The sequence below is a fragment of the Gracilinanus agilis genome, chromosome 2, assembly GCF_016433145.1.
Source record: "Gracilinanus agilis isolate LMUSP501 chromosome 2, AgileGrace, whole genome shotgun sequence".
NCBI classification, from domain to species: Eukaryota; Metazoa; Chordata; class Mammalia; order Didelphimorphia; family Didelphidae; genus Gracilinanus; species Gracilinanus agilis.
Window position 1 is genome coordinate 137,345,679 of NC_058131.1, and position 13,383 is coordinate 137,359,061.

At 33.0% G+C, this 13,383-nt stretch overlaps 1 protein-coding gene across 1 annotated transcript in view; it reads right to left on the bottom strand.

Annotated features, from left to right (window-relative positions):
• KIF16B (kinesin family member 16B) overlaps positions 1-13,383 on the bottom strand; it is a 222,028-nt gene that overhangs the window by 151,219 nt on the left and 57,426 nt on the right. The window contains exon 10 of the mRNA XM_044663419.1: positions 9,926-10,101. Coding sequence (XP_044519354.1) covers positions 9,926-10,101 — 176 coding nt within the window. The remainder of the gene's footprint in view (positions 1-9,925; positions 10,102-13,383) is intronic.

A 13,383-nucleotide genomic window follows, 5' to 3' on the forward strand; every position in this document is an offset into this window, starting at 1 on the left:
TTCTCAGTGAACCATGATAACATTTGGAATACAATACTCTAGGAATACAAAACTGCTCATACTAAAAATAATATAGAGATTTTTATTCTGTAATGGGCATTTAAGAACACCTACCTATTTAATCAAGCATTACAAATTTAATTAATTTAGAATAAATATGTATTGTCTCACATAACCATTTATAGCTTCATAATGAGATTATCATTCATCAGGGTAGACCATTATTATTATTACTATATAGAGTTCATCAAAGGATTTTATCTTTATTAGAGCTGAAATCATACTTGGTAAAAGGTAACAAGGTGAACCTCTCTCTGCCCATTCCTCTCATCCCACTTTCCCTTCTGCATCCACAGCAATACCACTCACATAAGCATATTTTTAAAGACTTAAGAACGCTGATCAACACAATAACTAACCACAATAAAAGAGTGCCAGTAATGATAATACTAACCACCTCCTATCCAACCAAAAAAACAAAATAGACTCTTTAGGGAAAATATGACACCCCATTTTGGATGTGGCCGATATAGGAATTTGTTTTAATTATGTATATTTACTACAAGAGTTTTGTTTTTCTAGGGGAAGAGGGGTAAGATGGTGAAGTGGCAAAAAAAAAAAAGTCTCCATTTTTTAAAAACAAAAACAAAAAACAGGGAGAAATAACAATGAAAAAATAAAGTTTCTCAGATTTGGATTTATTTAATGACTTCTATTGATGCTTTTGGCTTTAAAGTATTTGTGATCTTTTCCCTACCAAAAAAAGGGAATCATATAATCAGAAGGAAGTATATCCTGAAAAACTGTCCAATAAAGCATGTACATGGTGTCTTTTAAAAGAAATACAGGCAATATGTATGAGGTGGATCTTGATGATGAGGCCAACTCTTAATACACCACTCTCAACTGCCTTTACCAGTTCAATAAAAAATTTAGTGCATTTGCACATCTAACTCACTGCCTAGATCTGTACTGAATAAGACTACCGGAGGGAGGCTCAGTCAGGCATAAAGAACCAGAATGGGTTGCAGAAATTCTAAAAACATTTTTATGAAGAAACTGTATTTCACTAGACAAGATTCACAAGGTAAAATTCCTGGTCATTTCATAGCAATGGGGTTCATCAGTCAATAAACATCTATTAAGGGCCTACTATGTACCAAACACTGCTAAGCACAGGACATACAAAAAGACAAAGGACAGCAGCTGCCTCCAGATGCTCACAATCTAATGCAGGAGACAAGCAACCAAGTATGTACAAATAAGCTATTTACAGAAAAAGAAAAATGAAATTATTAAAAGAAGACATTACTAGTAAGAGAGATTAGGAAATGCTTTCTGAAGATGTATTTTTTAGTTGGGACTTAAAGGAAGCCACTGGAGTTAACTGAGTAGGTGGGTGGAATGGAAGGACCAGCATTTTACAAAGATCACTTTGGTGGCTGAATGGAGTAGAAAATACTCTTGAGGAAGCTGATCTATTAGCAAGCTATTGCAATATAGTCTAATATAGCTCATCAGAGTGATGGCAATTTTAGAGGAGATAAGGGAGCACATCTGAGAGATAATGCAAAGGTGAAATCAACAGACCTTGGGTACAGATTGGATACGGAAGATGAAAGATAGTGAGAGTCAAAAATGACACCCAGATTGTGTACCTGAGGGATTAGAAGGATTATGTTGTCTGGAAAGGCAGGAAGAGGTCAAGCTATAAAGAAATTAAATGTCAAGCAGGAGTTTATAATTGATGCTAGAAGCACTTACTAGAGAGCCACTGGAATTTATTGAATAAAGAGTGACATGATCATGAGCTTTAGGAAAATCACTTTGGTTGCTTTGTGGAGAATTGATTAGAATGGACAAATAGATTTTTTTTAAAAAATGATCCTGATCCCCTGTACAATTCACATGCATTTCTATAGTGACAATAGCAAAGCTATAAAAAAATGAAAACAAAAAGTCAGATTTAGATACCCAATAATCATTCATTTAATTAGTGATGATATAAATGTGAGTTCTTTCTTCTCTAACAATTCATAACCTGGCATAAAATCACAGATCTAAAATTGGAAGGGACCAGACAGGCTATCTAGTCTAACTTCCTCATTTTATAGGAAACTGAAAGTAGGGAAGCTAAGGGCATTGCCTAAATCCATATAGGTAGTAAATGGCAGAAGTGACTTGAACCCAAGTTCTATTGCTCTAGATTCAATATACTTTCAACTGCAAAGGACTTCCTCTTGTGCTTTTAGAGATATTTAACAACATCAGTGTTGCTATACATGAAACCGAAAGACATAAGACATCCTCCTGCATGACCAGTCATCTTTTAAGTTTCTTTTCCATAATCTTCATCCATATTTCACTCTTACAAAAGGAACGAGTCTCATCCCCAGGCTCTGTGCCAGGTCCTCTCCTCCACACTCTCACACAGTGATTTCATAAGTTTCAGTAGATCCAACTATCACTCCAATTCGACATCATCATATACCGATTCAACAAATTTCATTGGTTGTTCCATAGAAATTTCAAACTCAACATGTCCAAAATGGAGCTCAGTATCCTTCTACCTCATACCCTCTCCTTTCCTTCCCCTTTTTCTCGAGAGTATCACCATCTTTCCCATCGCCAATGTTCACTACCTTATGAGTCTGGCTCCGCTCTTCCCTCTCACTTCTTACCCATCAAATGCAAAACAGATACTGTCAGTTCTACAACCAAAATACATCTTGCATCTCTCTATCCCCTACCTCTCTATTCACAAAGCTCACATCCTATGATTCTCAGGCCACTCACCTAGAAAACTGCTCATTTCTTGGGGACACTTACTTCGTCATCTTTTTTTTTGCTCATCAATTATGTTAACGAACATAAAAAGCAGTTTAAGTAATAGAGAGAACATAGGATTTGGAATCAGGAAACCTCTGGTTCAAATTCCACTTCATTTACTTAATGAGCTATTTTGATCCTGGGAGAGTCACATAACCATGTTGGTCCTGAGATTCCTCATCTGTAAAATAGGGTAACAGCCCCTAGTTCAAAAGGGTTATGTGTAAATAAAGTAAAATAATGTATGTAAAGTGCTTTATAAACCATAAAGTATTACATAAACCACCCTATGAAACTAACTACAGTTTGTGTGCTGCATCTGTGGCATAGGATAAAATATTATTAGGGATACATGATGGGCAGCTCTCCTATTCCATGGGCATCACATCATCATGAAGAAGTCTAGCAGACACTCCCACCTCCAATATATTGCTGAGGAGAGGAGGGAAGGGAGAGACCTGTGATGGAACTATAGAAGGGCATGGACAAAAACTACAAAGAAGAAATAAACACAAGAGAGTTTAGATGGACATAATTGGAGAGAATGTCCCTACCCATGAGATTGTTACTTGTCCTTTGGCCTGTTGTTTACTTTCAACCTGGTTTAGACCACTTGCTGAGATGGTTAACCAGAGTGTGGCCAACATACATGCTACGGTTTCTTGGAACCACAAGCCAAAGATGAGTGAAAGGTAGGCAACAAAAGTGTATGAGCATCCTTGAAATGGGCTCACCAGCTAGTCCTCCCTAAACACTCATACAACCCATCAACAATATTTATAAATGGTCATGGTACATATTGTTTGAGAGAAATCTAATCAAAAAGACTTTCATATTTTAAATGAACACAGTAATTATACAAACCTAAATGACTTCTTTTCTTCCTAATTCAGTATAAAGAACAGTAAATAATAATTAAGTATTAAGAGGGCCCAGTATATTAAAACAATCATAAATGTCAGAGGATTCTCATCCCAGGAAATGCAGTCTAAATATCAATTGTTCAAAGTCCTCTAGAACTTTCCCCAAAAAGTGTGAAAAAAATAGGAGAAAAGAAAAAATGAATGATAGAGAAATGTTGTTTCTCAATAATCTACCAGATCTTTTCTCTAAACCTGAGAACATTTAAAAAATAGCAATTTGACAATATACATATTTATGAGTTCTTCTCTTTAACAAAGTTCTGAATATACTGTCAAGACTAAGTCAATATATTGGCTAGTTTTATTGAATTATTTTCACCTACTTTTCCTTTTTAAATCTTTACTATGAGAGAATGCATATATTTGGAAATGAATGTGACATAGAAAGCAAAAGAGATGAATAAATATTTAAAGAATGAAAGATAATGGACAGATGGCTCAAGTGTTGCTCATGTATTCCCCGAAATTTAAAAGGCATAAGAGAAAAGTCTTCCTCTATCTAGCCCATTACATAGATTCTCTATTAATGATTTATGAAAGGATTCTGAGCAGGATTGCACAGGGTAAGATGGCAAGGATGGGTTATGATCTGCACCAGTAGAGATAAATTGCACTGTGTATACATACCAATGAGACCCCCAGATTGAACAAAATATTATAATTTAGATCCTTTTCCTCAAAATTTGCCTTACGCATAAAGAATAGCAGAAAAACAGATGTGGTCACCAATAACCATATGGAAAAGGATTATTTACTATAGTTAGAATTTTAATTATCTTCTTATTGCTCTCCCTGGCCCCCTTCCCCCAAATGATGATGTGGAATAAGCAACAAAACTGACAAATCCCAACTGCATATTTTTTACCTTTGAAGACTAGGTTGGTTAAGGCTTCCTACCTCCTTTGAAATAATTTATTTTAACTCTAAAATTCTTTAAGATTATGTTTCATATCCTCTTAATTATGTTAAAATTTTATCTTGTTCTTGTCCTGCTAACCACCAACCCCATTCAGTATAGTAACTAAGTTTATATCATATCCAGCATAAAGTTAACAATAGAGGGCAGTAAGATTGCAAAGGTAAAGAAATATATACTGTTCCAAAGATCAAGAGAGCATAACTTGATATTTTATCATATAATAACCAAAAATCACATCCTGAGAATACATTCTAAATCAGGGGAAGTCATATACATTTTACTATCAGGGCCTTTTTGTCTATGTTATATAAATATGATATAAATTCCAGACATCTGTAGTAACAGCAGAACACCATATAGTTAGTGCTGATAATTGAGATAATGTGAACATATTAACTTTAAAGTTTTAATGATAACTTTGAGATAATTTCAATGTTAATGAGTTCACCTCGAGGTGGCAAAGATAAGAGTTGGTCTGTTCCTCCCAAAAACCTATAAAAATGAGACCCCAAACTCTTAACTTCAGCCCAGGACCCTTCACTCTTCCCACCCAATTCCGTATGCTTCCTGTCTTCCTATTACCACTGCATCTCTATCTCTGTACTTTCTGTGCCATTTGTCATTGTACCCTCTGTGCTTTATTAAAAGTATGATTGAAGTGACAATCATGATCTTCCTTGATGAATACCCAAAGAACTGGATGTGCCTGCCCCATTTCAAAATTCTATAAATTAATTAGCAATTCAATAATCTTAGTGTACAAGGTTATTGAGAATTTCATTGGCATCTCTGGTACAAACAGCTAAATGTTATTCTTATTCAATCACCATTTTTAGAAGCTTAGCTATCTCTTGATTTTTTTCAGTGTGTGCTGAAAATTAGTACTTCCCAATATCTTGCCTATGAACCATGAGAGTTTTAGTGCCTGGAAAACTACTTTAAAGTTCTTATTTCTTGAAATCCATACTTTAAATACTGACTCCTCTCTATCTTCTACTCCATTTACCCTGGCTCTTGCCTGTTCCCAGTCTCTACCTCTTGAATTAAAGAAAAGTCTAATAGGACACAAAAGAAGAAAAAGGTCACAAGAAAGAAATGAAAATATTGTACTGACATAGAGTGCAGTTTGGCTTAGAAAATATGGCATAAGGCAAGTTTGTCATGGACCTCCTAAACAAATGATTCTAAAAATTCAAATTCATAGATGGTAAGAGAATGAGTCAAGTCCAAAATTCTGCATAAGGAATTTATCCCCTATTCTCACATGTTCCATTCCACAAATGGAAGCTTCCAAAGTGATAAAATATGTTTGAAACATAAAACAAAATATTCATCATAATTCTTATCCAATAGTGACTGGCCACCTTGAAGGGATGAAATGTGAAGCACACTTCATGGCTCAGGAAACTTCAGAATTCAAGCATTTATCCTTCTTTTCAAGTGGCTTTAGTACAAAATAACTAATGAGCTAATTGACTGTATTTCCAAGATTATCAGAAATCACATGATTTTATGATAGCATGATCCAGCAAACTATTTTTTTTAATTTAGAGGTAATTTCATGAATGTATTAGTAATTATGTCTGTGTAAACATTTTTCACCAAAAAAAAAGTAGATTTAAGCAATTGGAAAAATATTAATTGTGCATAAGTAGTGTGCGTGAAGTAAAATACCTCCATCCAAAGCCACCCTAACTATAGGTGTTACAGAGTTAGGTCATATCTAACAGCCTAGTGTCCCCATGAGCATCAGCATACAATGTCCACATGGAGGAAGGAGCTAGCAGGGTTTAAAAGGCAAGCTCGGGAAGGAGAAAGGCTCTCTTGACTTCTACTCTTGATCTATGGCAAGCTGCCATTCATGCTGTGGGGACAGGGACTCAGCCAAATGAAGAATCAGTTCTATGCAGGCTGACACCTTAAAGGAAATCTCTCTCTGTCTCTCTCCCTCACTCACATTTTGCTAATAAATGATAATAACTCTGGCCAGATCATCTTTTTAATTGTTACATTAGGCTGAATCAATAAAACAAAAATGGCAATTCTTCCTTAATTAATTTATTTATTTGGTGTCATGCCAATCAAATTATCAAAAAAATATTTCACAAAGCTGGAAAAAGTAATAACAAATTCATTTGGAAGAGCAAAAGGTCAAGAATATTAAAGAGAATCAATGAAAAAATGTGAAGCTGGTTTAGTCATACTAGATTTCAAACTGTATTACAAAGCCATAATCATTAAAACAACCTGGTACTAGTTAAGTGACAGATCAGTAGACTAGATTAGGCACACAATATAAAGCAGTAAATTACTGTAACAATGTTTGATAAACCCAAAGTTCTAAGCTTTTGGGACAAGAGATCACCATTTGAAAAAATTGCTAGGAAAAGTGGAAATCGGTTTGATAAAAAATAGGTATAGACCAACATCTCATCTCACACAATAGACCAAGATAAGGTCAGAATGAGCACATGATTTAGAAAGGGTGATGCCACCCACAAATTAGGTGAGCCTAGAATAGTTTCCCTGTCAGATCTATAGATAAGGGAAATTTTTATGACCAAACAAGAGATAAGAGAGCATTATAGGATGTAAAATGGTTACTTTGATTACATTAAATTTAAAAGGTTTTTCACAAACAAAACCAATGCGATCAAGATTAAAAGGAAAGTAGAAAGCAGGGGAAAAATTTTTAAAGGAAATATCACTGATAATGGTCTCATTTCTCAAATATATGAAGAACTGAGTCAAATTTATAAAAATAGAAATCATTTTCCAATTGATAGTCAAAGGATATAAATAGGCAGCTTTGTGATAAAGAAATAACAGCTATCTATATTCATTTGAAAAAATGCTCTAAATCACTCTTAATTAGAGACATGCAAATTAAAACAATTCTTAGGTATTTATCAGTTGGCCAACATGACAAAAAAGGAAAAGGATAAAATATTGTAGGGGATGTGGGAAGATTGGGACACTTATGCACTGTTTGGTAGAATTCTGATCTAATCTAAACATTCTGGTGAATAATTTGGAAGTATGCCCAAAAGGGTCCTAAAACTGTACATATTCTTTGATCCATCAATACCACTTTTAGGTCTCCATCCCAAAAAGATTTGTTTTTTAAACAGAGAGAAAAGGATATATTTGTACAAACATATTTATATCAGTTCTTTTTTGTGATAGTAAAGAATTGGAAATTGAGATGTCCATTAATTGGCAAATGGCTGAACAAGTTATAGTATACGATGGTGATGAAATACTAATTGTGCTATAAGAAATGTTTAGCAGGATGCTTTCAGAAAAACCTGAACTGGTGAATTGTTGAATCTGAACATGAACTGATGAAAAGTGAAGTAAGCAGAACCAGGAGATTATAGAGAGTAAAAGCAATATTGTTTGATAAAAAAGTTTGAATAACCTAGTTCTTCTCAGCAATACAATAATCCAAGACAATTCCAAAGACTCATAATGAAAAAATGCCATCTGCCTCCAAAGTATGGATGAAATCTGAACAAAAACCATAGCATACTATGTCCCTTTTTTTTTCTTTTTTTCTTTCATTCAAGATTCTTCCACAAAAAGACTAATATAGACAAATGTTGTATATGCTTGCACATGTAAAATCTGTATCATATTGACTAATAAGACGGAAAAGCGAAATGATAAATTTTAGAGTGGATGTGAGAAAATTGGGACCTTAATTGTCTATTGGTAAGTTGAACCATTCATTCTGGAAAGCAATTACGAACTATGCCCAAAAGGCTATAAAATTGTGCATACTCTTTGACCTAGCAAAACCACTACTATGTCTCTATGCCAAAAGATTTTGTTTGTTGAGGTTTGTTTTTTTTAAGGAAAATGAACAAAAATATTTATAGCAGCTCTCTTTTTAGTGGCAAAGAATTAGAAATTTAGGGGATATCCCTCAAATGGAGAATGGTTGAAAAAGTTATGGTACAGGATTGTGATGGAATACTGTGCTGTGAGAAATCGTAAAAAGGATGCTTTTTCAGAAAAACTTGGAAAAGACTTACATGAATTGATGCAAAGAAAAGTAAGAAGAAAAGAATATTGTGCACAATAATAGCAATATTGTACTATGATCAACTATGAATAACTTAACTATTCTCAGCAATACAATGACTTAAGACAATTCTAAAGGACTCATGATAAAAAAATGTTATCTTCTTCCAGAAAAAGAACTAATAATTGTCTGAATGCAGATTGATGTATGCTTTTTTAGAACTTTCTTCACTTTTCTTGTTCTTTTTTTTTCTTTTGGTCTGTATTTCCTTTCACAACATGACTAATATGGAAATAAGCTTTGCAAGACTCACATGATTATACACGTATGACATATATCAAATGCTTGTCTTCTCCAAGAGGGAGAAGGAAAAAAGGAGATAGAATTTAGAACTCAAAAATTTTTAATATGGTAAATTTTTTACATGTAATTGAAAAAAATAATAAAATATTTGAAAAATTATGTTTGTGGGAAGAAAAAGGCATGGTATCTTTAGGTGCCTAAAAATGTAGAGCAAAAGAGAAGTTTTATTTCTCATTGTTATAATATTCAACTTTCAAAAAATTTTACTATAGATTTCCTGCAAAAGTGGCTTTATAATGTAACTAAGCATAGTTTTCATCTCTAGCATAATAGATTCATATTCTTATGCTACAGACTACTAGTGGAAGCTATCGAGTCAAATTCTACATTAGGTAAGTTTGTCTTAGTAAGTTCATCCAAAGAGCTGAATTACGTGAGCACCACCAGGAAGTGGGAATAAGACAGTTTCCGTTAAAATGTATGTATTTAATACACAATTATCACAATGCTCCAGGAAGTCATATTATGTTTTAAAACATGAAACAAATACTTCATAATGACATTTTACAAACTTTTCCTTATCTTAAAACTTTTATAACTTGAAAATAATGAAATATTAAACTAATGACCAAAATACTTAACTATGAATCAAGTCTGCTGTATTTTGCTGAATCATCCTATGAAAACTTGATATCTATTACATTATCAATTATATCAACTTTAACAGATAAAATTATTTTACAAAAGCCAAATGGAAATTGATGTAAGGAGAGTGGGGGGAAAATCAGTTTATTCATTCATGACTTCAGTTAGAACTTATTTACTCAAATCAATATAATAAGTGAGATAATTATCTCATTAAGATCCAGAAATAGATGCTATTACTCAAAGAAAATTATTCATAAAATCTCAGAGAAACCTAACCTGATTCCCTTGGGCAAGCAGAGTTTTCAGTCTGGCTATTTCAGCTCGGAGCTCACGAATGAGTTTGACGTTAGGATCCTCATTAATGGTAGGCTTGTTGATGATGTTTTTGGCTCTATTTGCATATCGAAGAGTACTTAGGGTTTCTCCATAATTGACATCGGCAGGTGAAATAGCTGTGAAGAATGAATTCCAAAATTATTTATCCAGCAGTGTGAGTTTAATTTAATACAAACTTGGTTCATAATCTAAAAGTCAGATTAATGTCAGGTTGTTGGATAGATATTTTGGATAAATATTCACTGCACTAGTAATGAATAAAAATTAGCTAAGATTTATAAGGAGAGTGTTCACTACTAAATTATATTCCAGTTAGCTTGACTTGATTCTACAATTAAACATTTAGTGATCAAAATATTTTTGTATCTGAAATTAATTCCCATAGAAAAAGGATCTAGTGGGTTGTTTTTCCTAAATGAATAGAAAAGCATTATCATTATATTCTTCAATAAAAAACTCCAATTTGGAATATGACCCAAGGGAAAAACATGAGATTAAAAGAATGAGAGTTGAAGGACAGTTTCTCAACCAAGGAGTGTGGATTCCATGCAGATACAGGGTCTTCTTGCTCTGCTTTTCCATCAAACACAAAAGAAAATATATTTTTGTTTTCCTCATTCATATAGTTAAATCATAATTATTTACAAAATACTAAAGAGAATAGGTATGACTGTCCTAAGAATTACTACAAAAAACATACAATTTCCAGAAGCTTCTGCAAAACTCTGCAAAAGAAAAATTAAAACTAAAAACAAAGGAATAAACAAATTCCAGGAGTTTCTTTGGTAAAACGTTATAAAAAGAAATGTAAAGCACTAAATGAATAAAGAGCCAAAACTTGAATGTTTCCAATGGCTAGTCCTAAAGGTAGAGTGTTTTATAAGATTCTATCATTTGTAGAAGGGTATGTATTCACAACACAACTGAAATGACTGAATAATACAAAAAAATAACCAATTTATTCTAACATATATAAATATGCTTGTTTATATATAAAGTTACTTCTTGATTGCCAAGATTGCTAGTTATATAAAGAAAGCAAGGGAAAGAGATCCAAGAGATACTTTAAGCCTCAAGATATTAACTTCCTAGATGAGAAGAGAATTTAGGTTATCATTTCATGAAGAGGAAGCAAAGCCCTTAATTTACCAGCCCCCATGTGAATAACACAGACTATTGCTAGTGACGCCACTGCTAGAGAAGGGAAAAGAGAATGAGTAGACCAGGAAGCAATTCACCAGAAAACATGGCAGGATGCAGGAAGCATACTATCTGGTATATTTTTATTCTAACTAATTAGTCTTGCCAAATAGGTATGTAAAGTAAATCCAGTTTCTACTTCTTGATAAAGTACAAGTCTTCTCAATTGCATCTAAATTAGTGCCAAGGGAATAAAGTCCCTTTCACTCTATTCTAATTACAGTTTGAGTAGTAGGGTGAACTTATGTAAGTTTTGTTAAATTAACAATGGTATCAATGTTTCATTTTGGTATATAAAATAAAAACATTCTATGATAGTAATTAAGTTTAACTCATGAGTAAAGAGTCTATCATAGTGCTTAGAGCATTGCAAATACTCTAAAGTAAAAAGATTCTACTCATAAAAGAAGGAATTGCTAATGTTCCAAGAAGAAAACCTAGAAAATTCATTAAGAATAAGACAAAAAAAAAAGGGGGGGGACTCAGACTGCAACATAAGGTAATTAGGTTTTGCTAAGAATTTTCTGGCAATGAGGGGTTTAAAATAGAAGTAGGTGCTAAGGAAGATTTGGTCATCTCCTGCTCTATTAATCTTATAAATGAAGTTCTTAGTCTAAGACAGCTTTGTTAAAAAGCAGTTGATTTTTCAAAGTCTACATTAAACTAAGCATCATCAATCTCTGATAGATGAATAATCAAATAATGAAGAAAATAGAATGAAACTTCATTCAATATTTACTGATTTATTCATAATACTATCAAGAAAAATGAAAAAATATCTTCCCTTTCATCAATCACTGGATTTGGATTTTAGGAGATTACTGAAAACTTTTGAGAGAATTTTTAAGTCAAGTTTTACTTATTAAAATGTTGTTTGTTTTTAATTTCAATATTGACCATATTTTAATAAAGAAAATCCACTTTTTTTATTCCTGTGGCCCATGGTGTATACAAAGCTACAAAAATGGATGATGACAACATATATTTTTATCTTTCGAATACTGAATTCAAGGATATCCTTCATTTTTTTAGAACATAAATGTGGGGGCCATGAAAAGAGTACTGAACTGACTCAGAAATCTCATCCTGATGTGCTAATTCTGCCCATCACCTAGATGTGAGCCTCATCAAATCTCAATTTCTCTGGAACTATTTCCACATCTATAAAATTAAGGAAAACACATTTGCCATGCTCTAAAATTTGATGATACTACGCCCTGTACTTCCAAATTTTAAGCAAAACAAAATATACATTTTTTAAAATCCTGACAATTTTAAACATTTTTTTACCTTTGAAATTGTATTTTTAAAATATACAAAGATAAACAGTATTAGTAAATGAATTAGAATTTTCACTCAGCACTTTATAGCAAATATCAAGATTTATGTTTTCACAACTATAGGCACCATGAATGAAAAGGGCACTGTATTTGGGGGTCAGATTGTCTAGATTAAAGAATATCCTCTCTTCTTTACCAGCCATTTGCCCAACAACAAGTCTCCTAAACCTCAATGAGCCTTGGCTTCATCATATGTAAAATAAGAATATTAACATTTGTGCCACCTACCTCAAACAGTTGTGGTAATAATGAAAGTGTTTGTAAACTAAATCCTTACACAAATGTGAATAATCACTGAACTCATTGAGATCATACCTTGTGACAATAGAGAAGAGCAAAGGCCCCAAGAGATAGGCTTAGGGGATAGAGAGTAAGCAGGGATAAAATTGACGAAGATACTACAGAGACTAAGATGGAACAGGGAAAAATGTAGGGGGATAAGGAGGACAGATCAGTCACAGAAACATAAAGAAGAGAGAATGCAGGTGAAGAAGCACTCCACAGGATCAAAGACTTCAGAAAGACCAAGAAGGATGGTAACTGGAAAAAAAAAGGACCACTAGTCTTGGATTTTAGGAGATCATAGGTAACTTTGGAGATAATTTATTTGAATCAAGTTTATTTGTTAAAATTTTGCTGATTTTTAATTTTAATATTGACCATATTTTAATATATAAAAGAAAATCAATTTTTCATTCCTATGGCCCATTTTTCCTTGTATGTTATAAAGCATTATGTAAATTCATATTTATTCTTGTTATAACCCCCCAAAAGGGAAAAAAATCCCCCACCCCTCTTTTTTTTTTTTACATTTTTTTTAAACCCTTAACTTCTGTGTATTGGCTCCTAGGTGGAAGA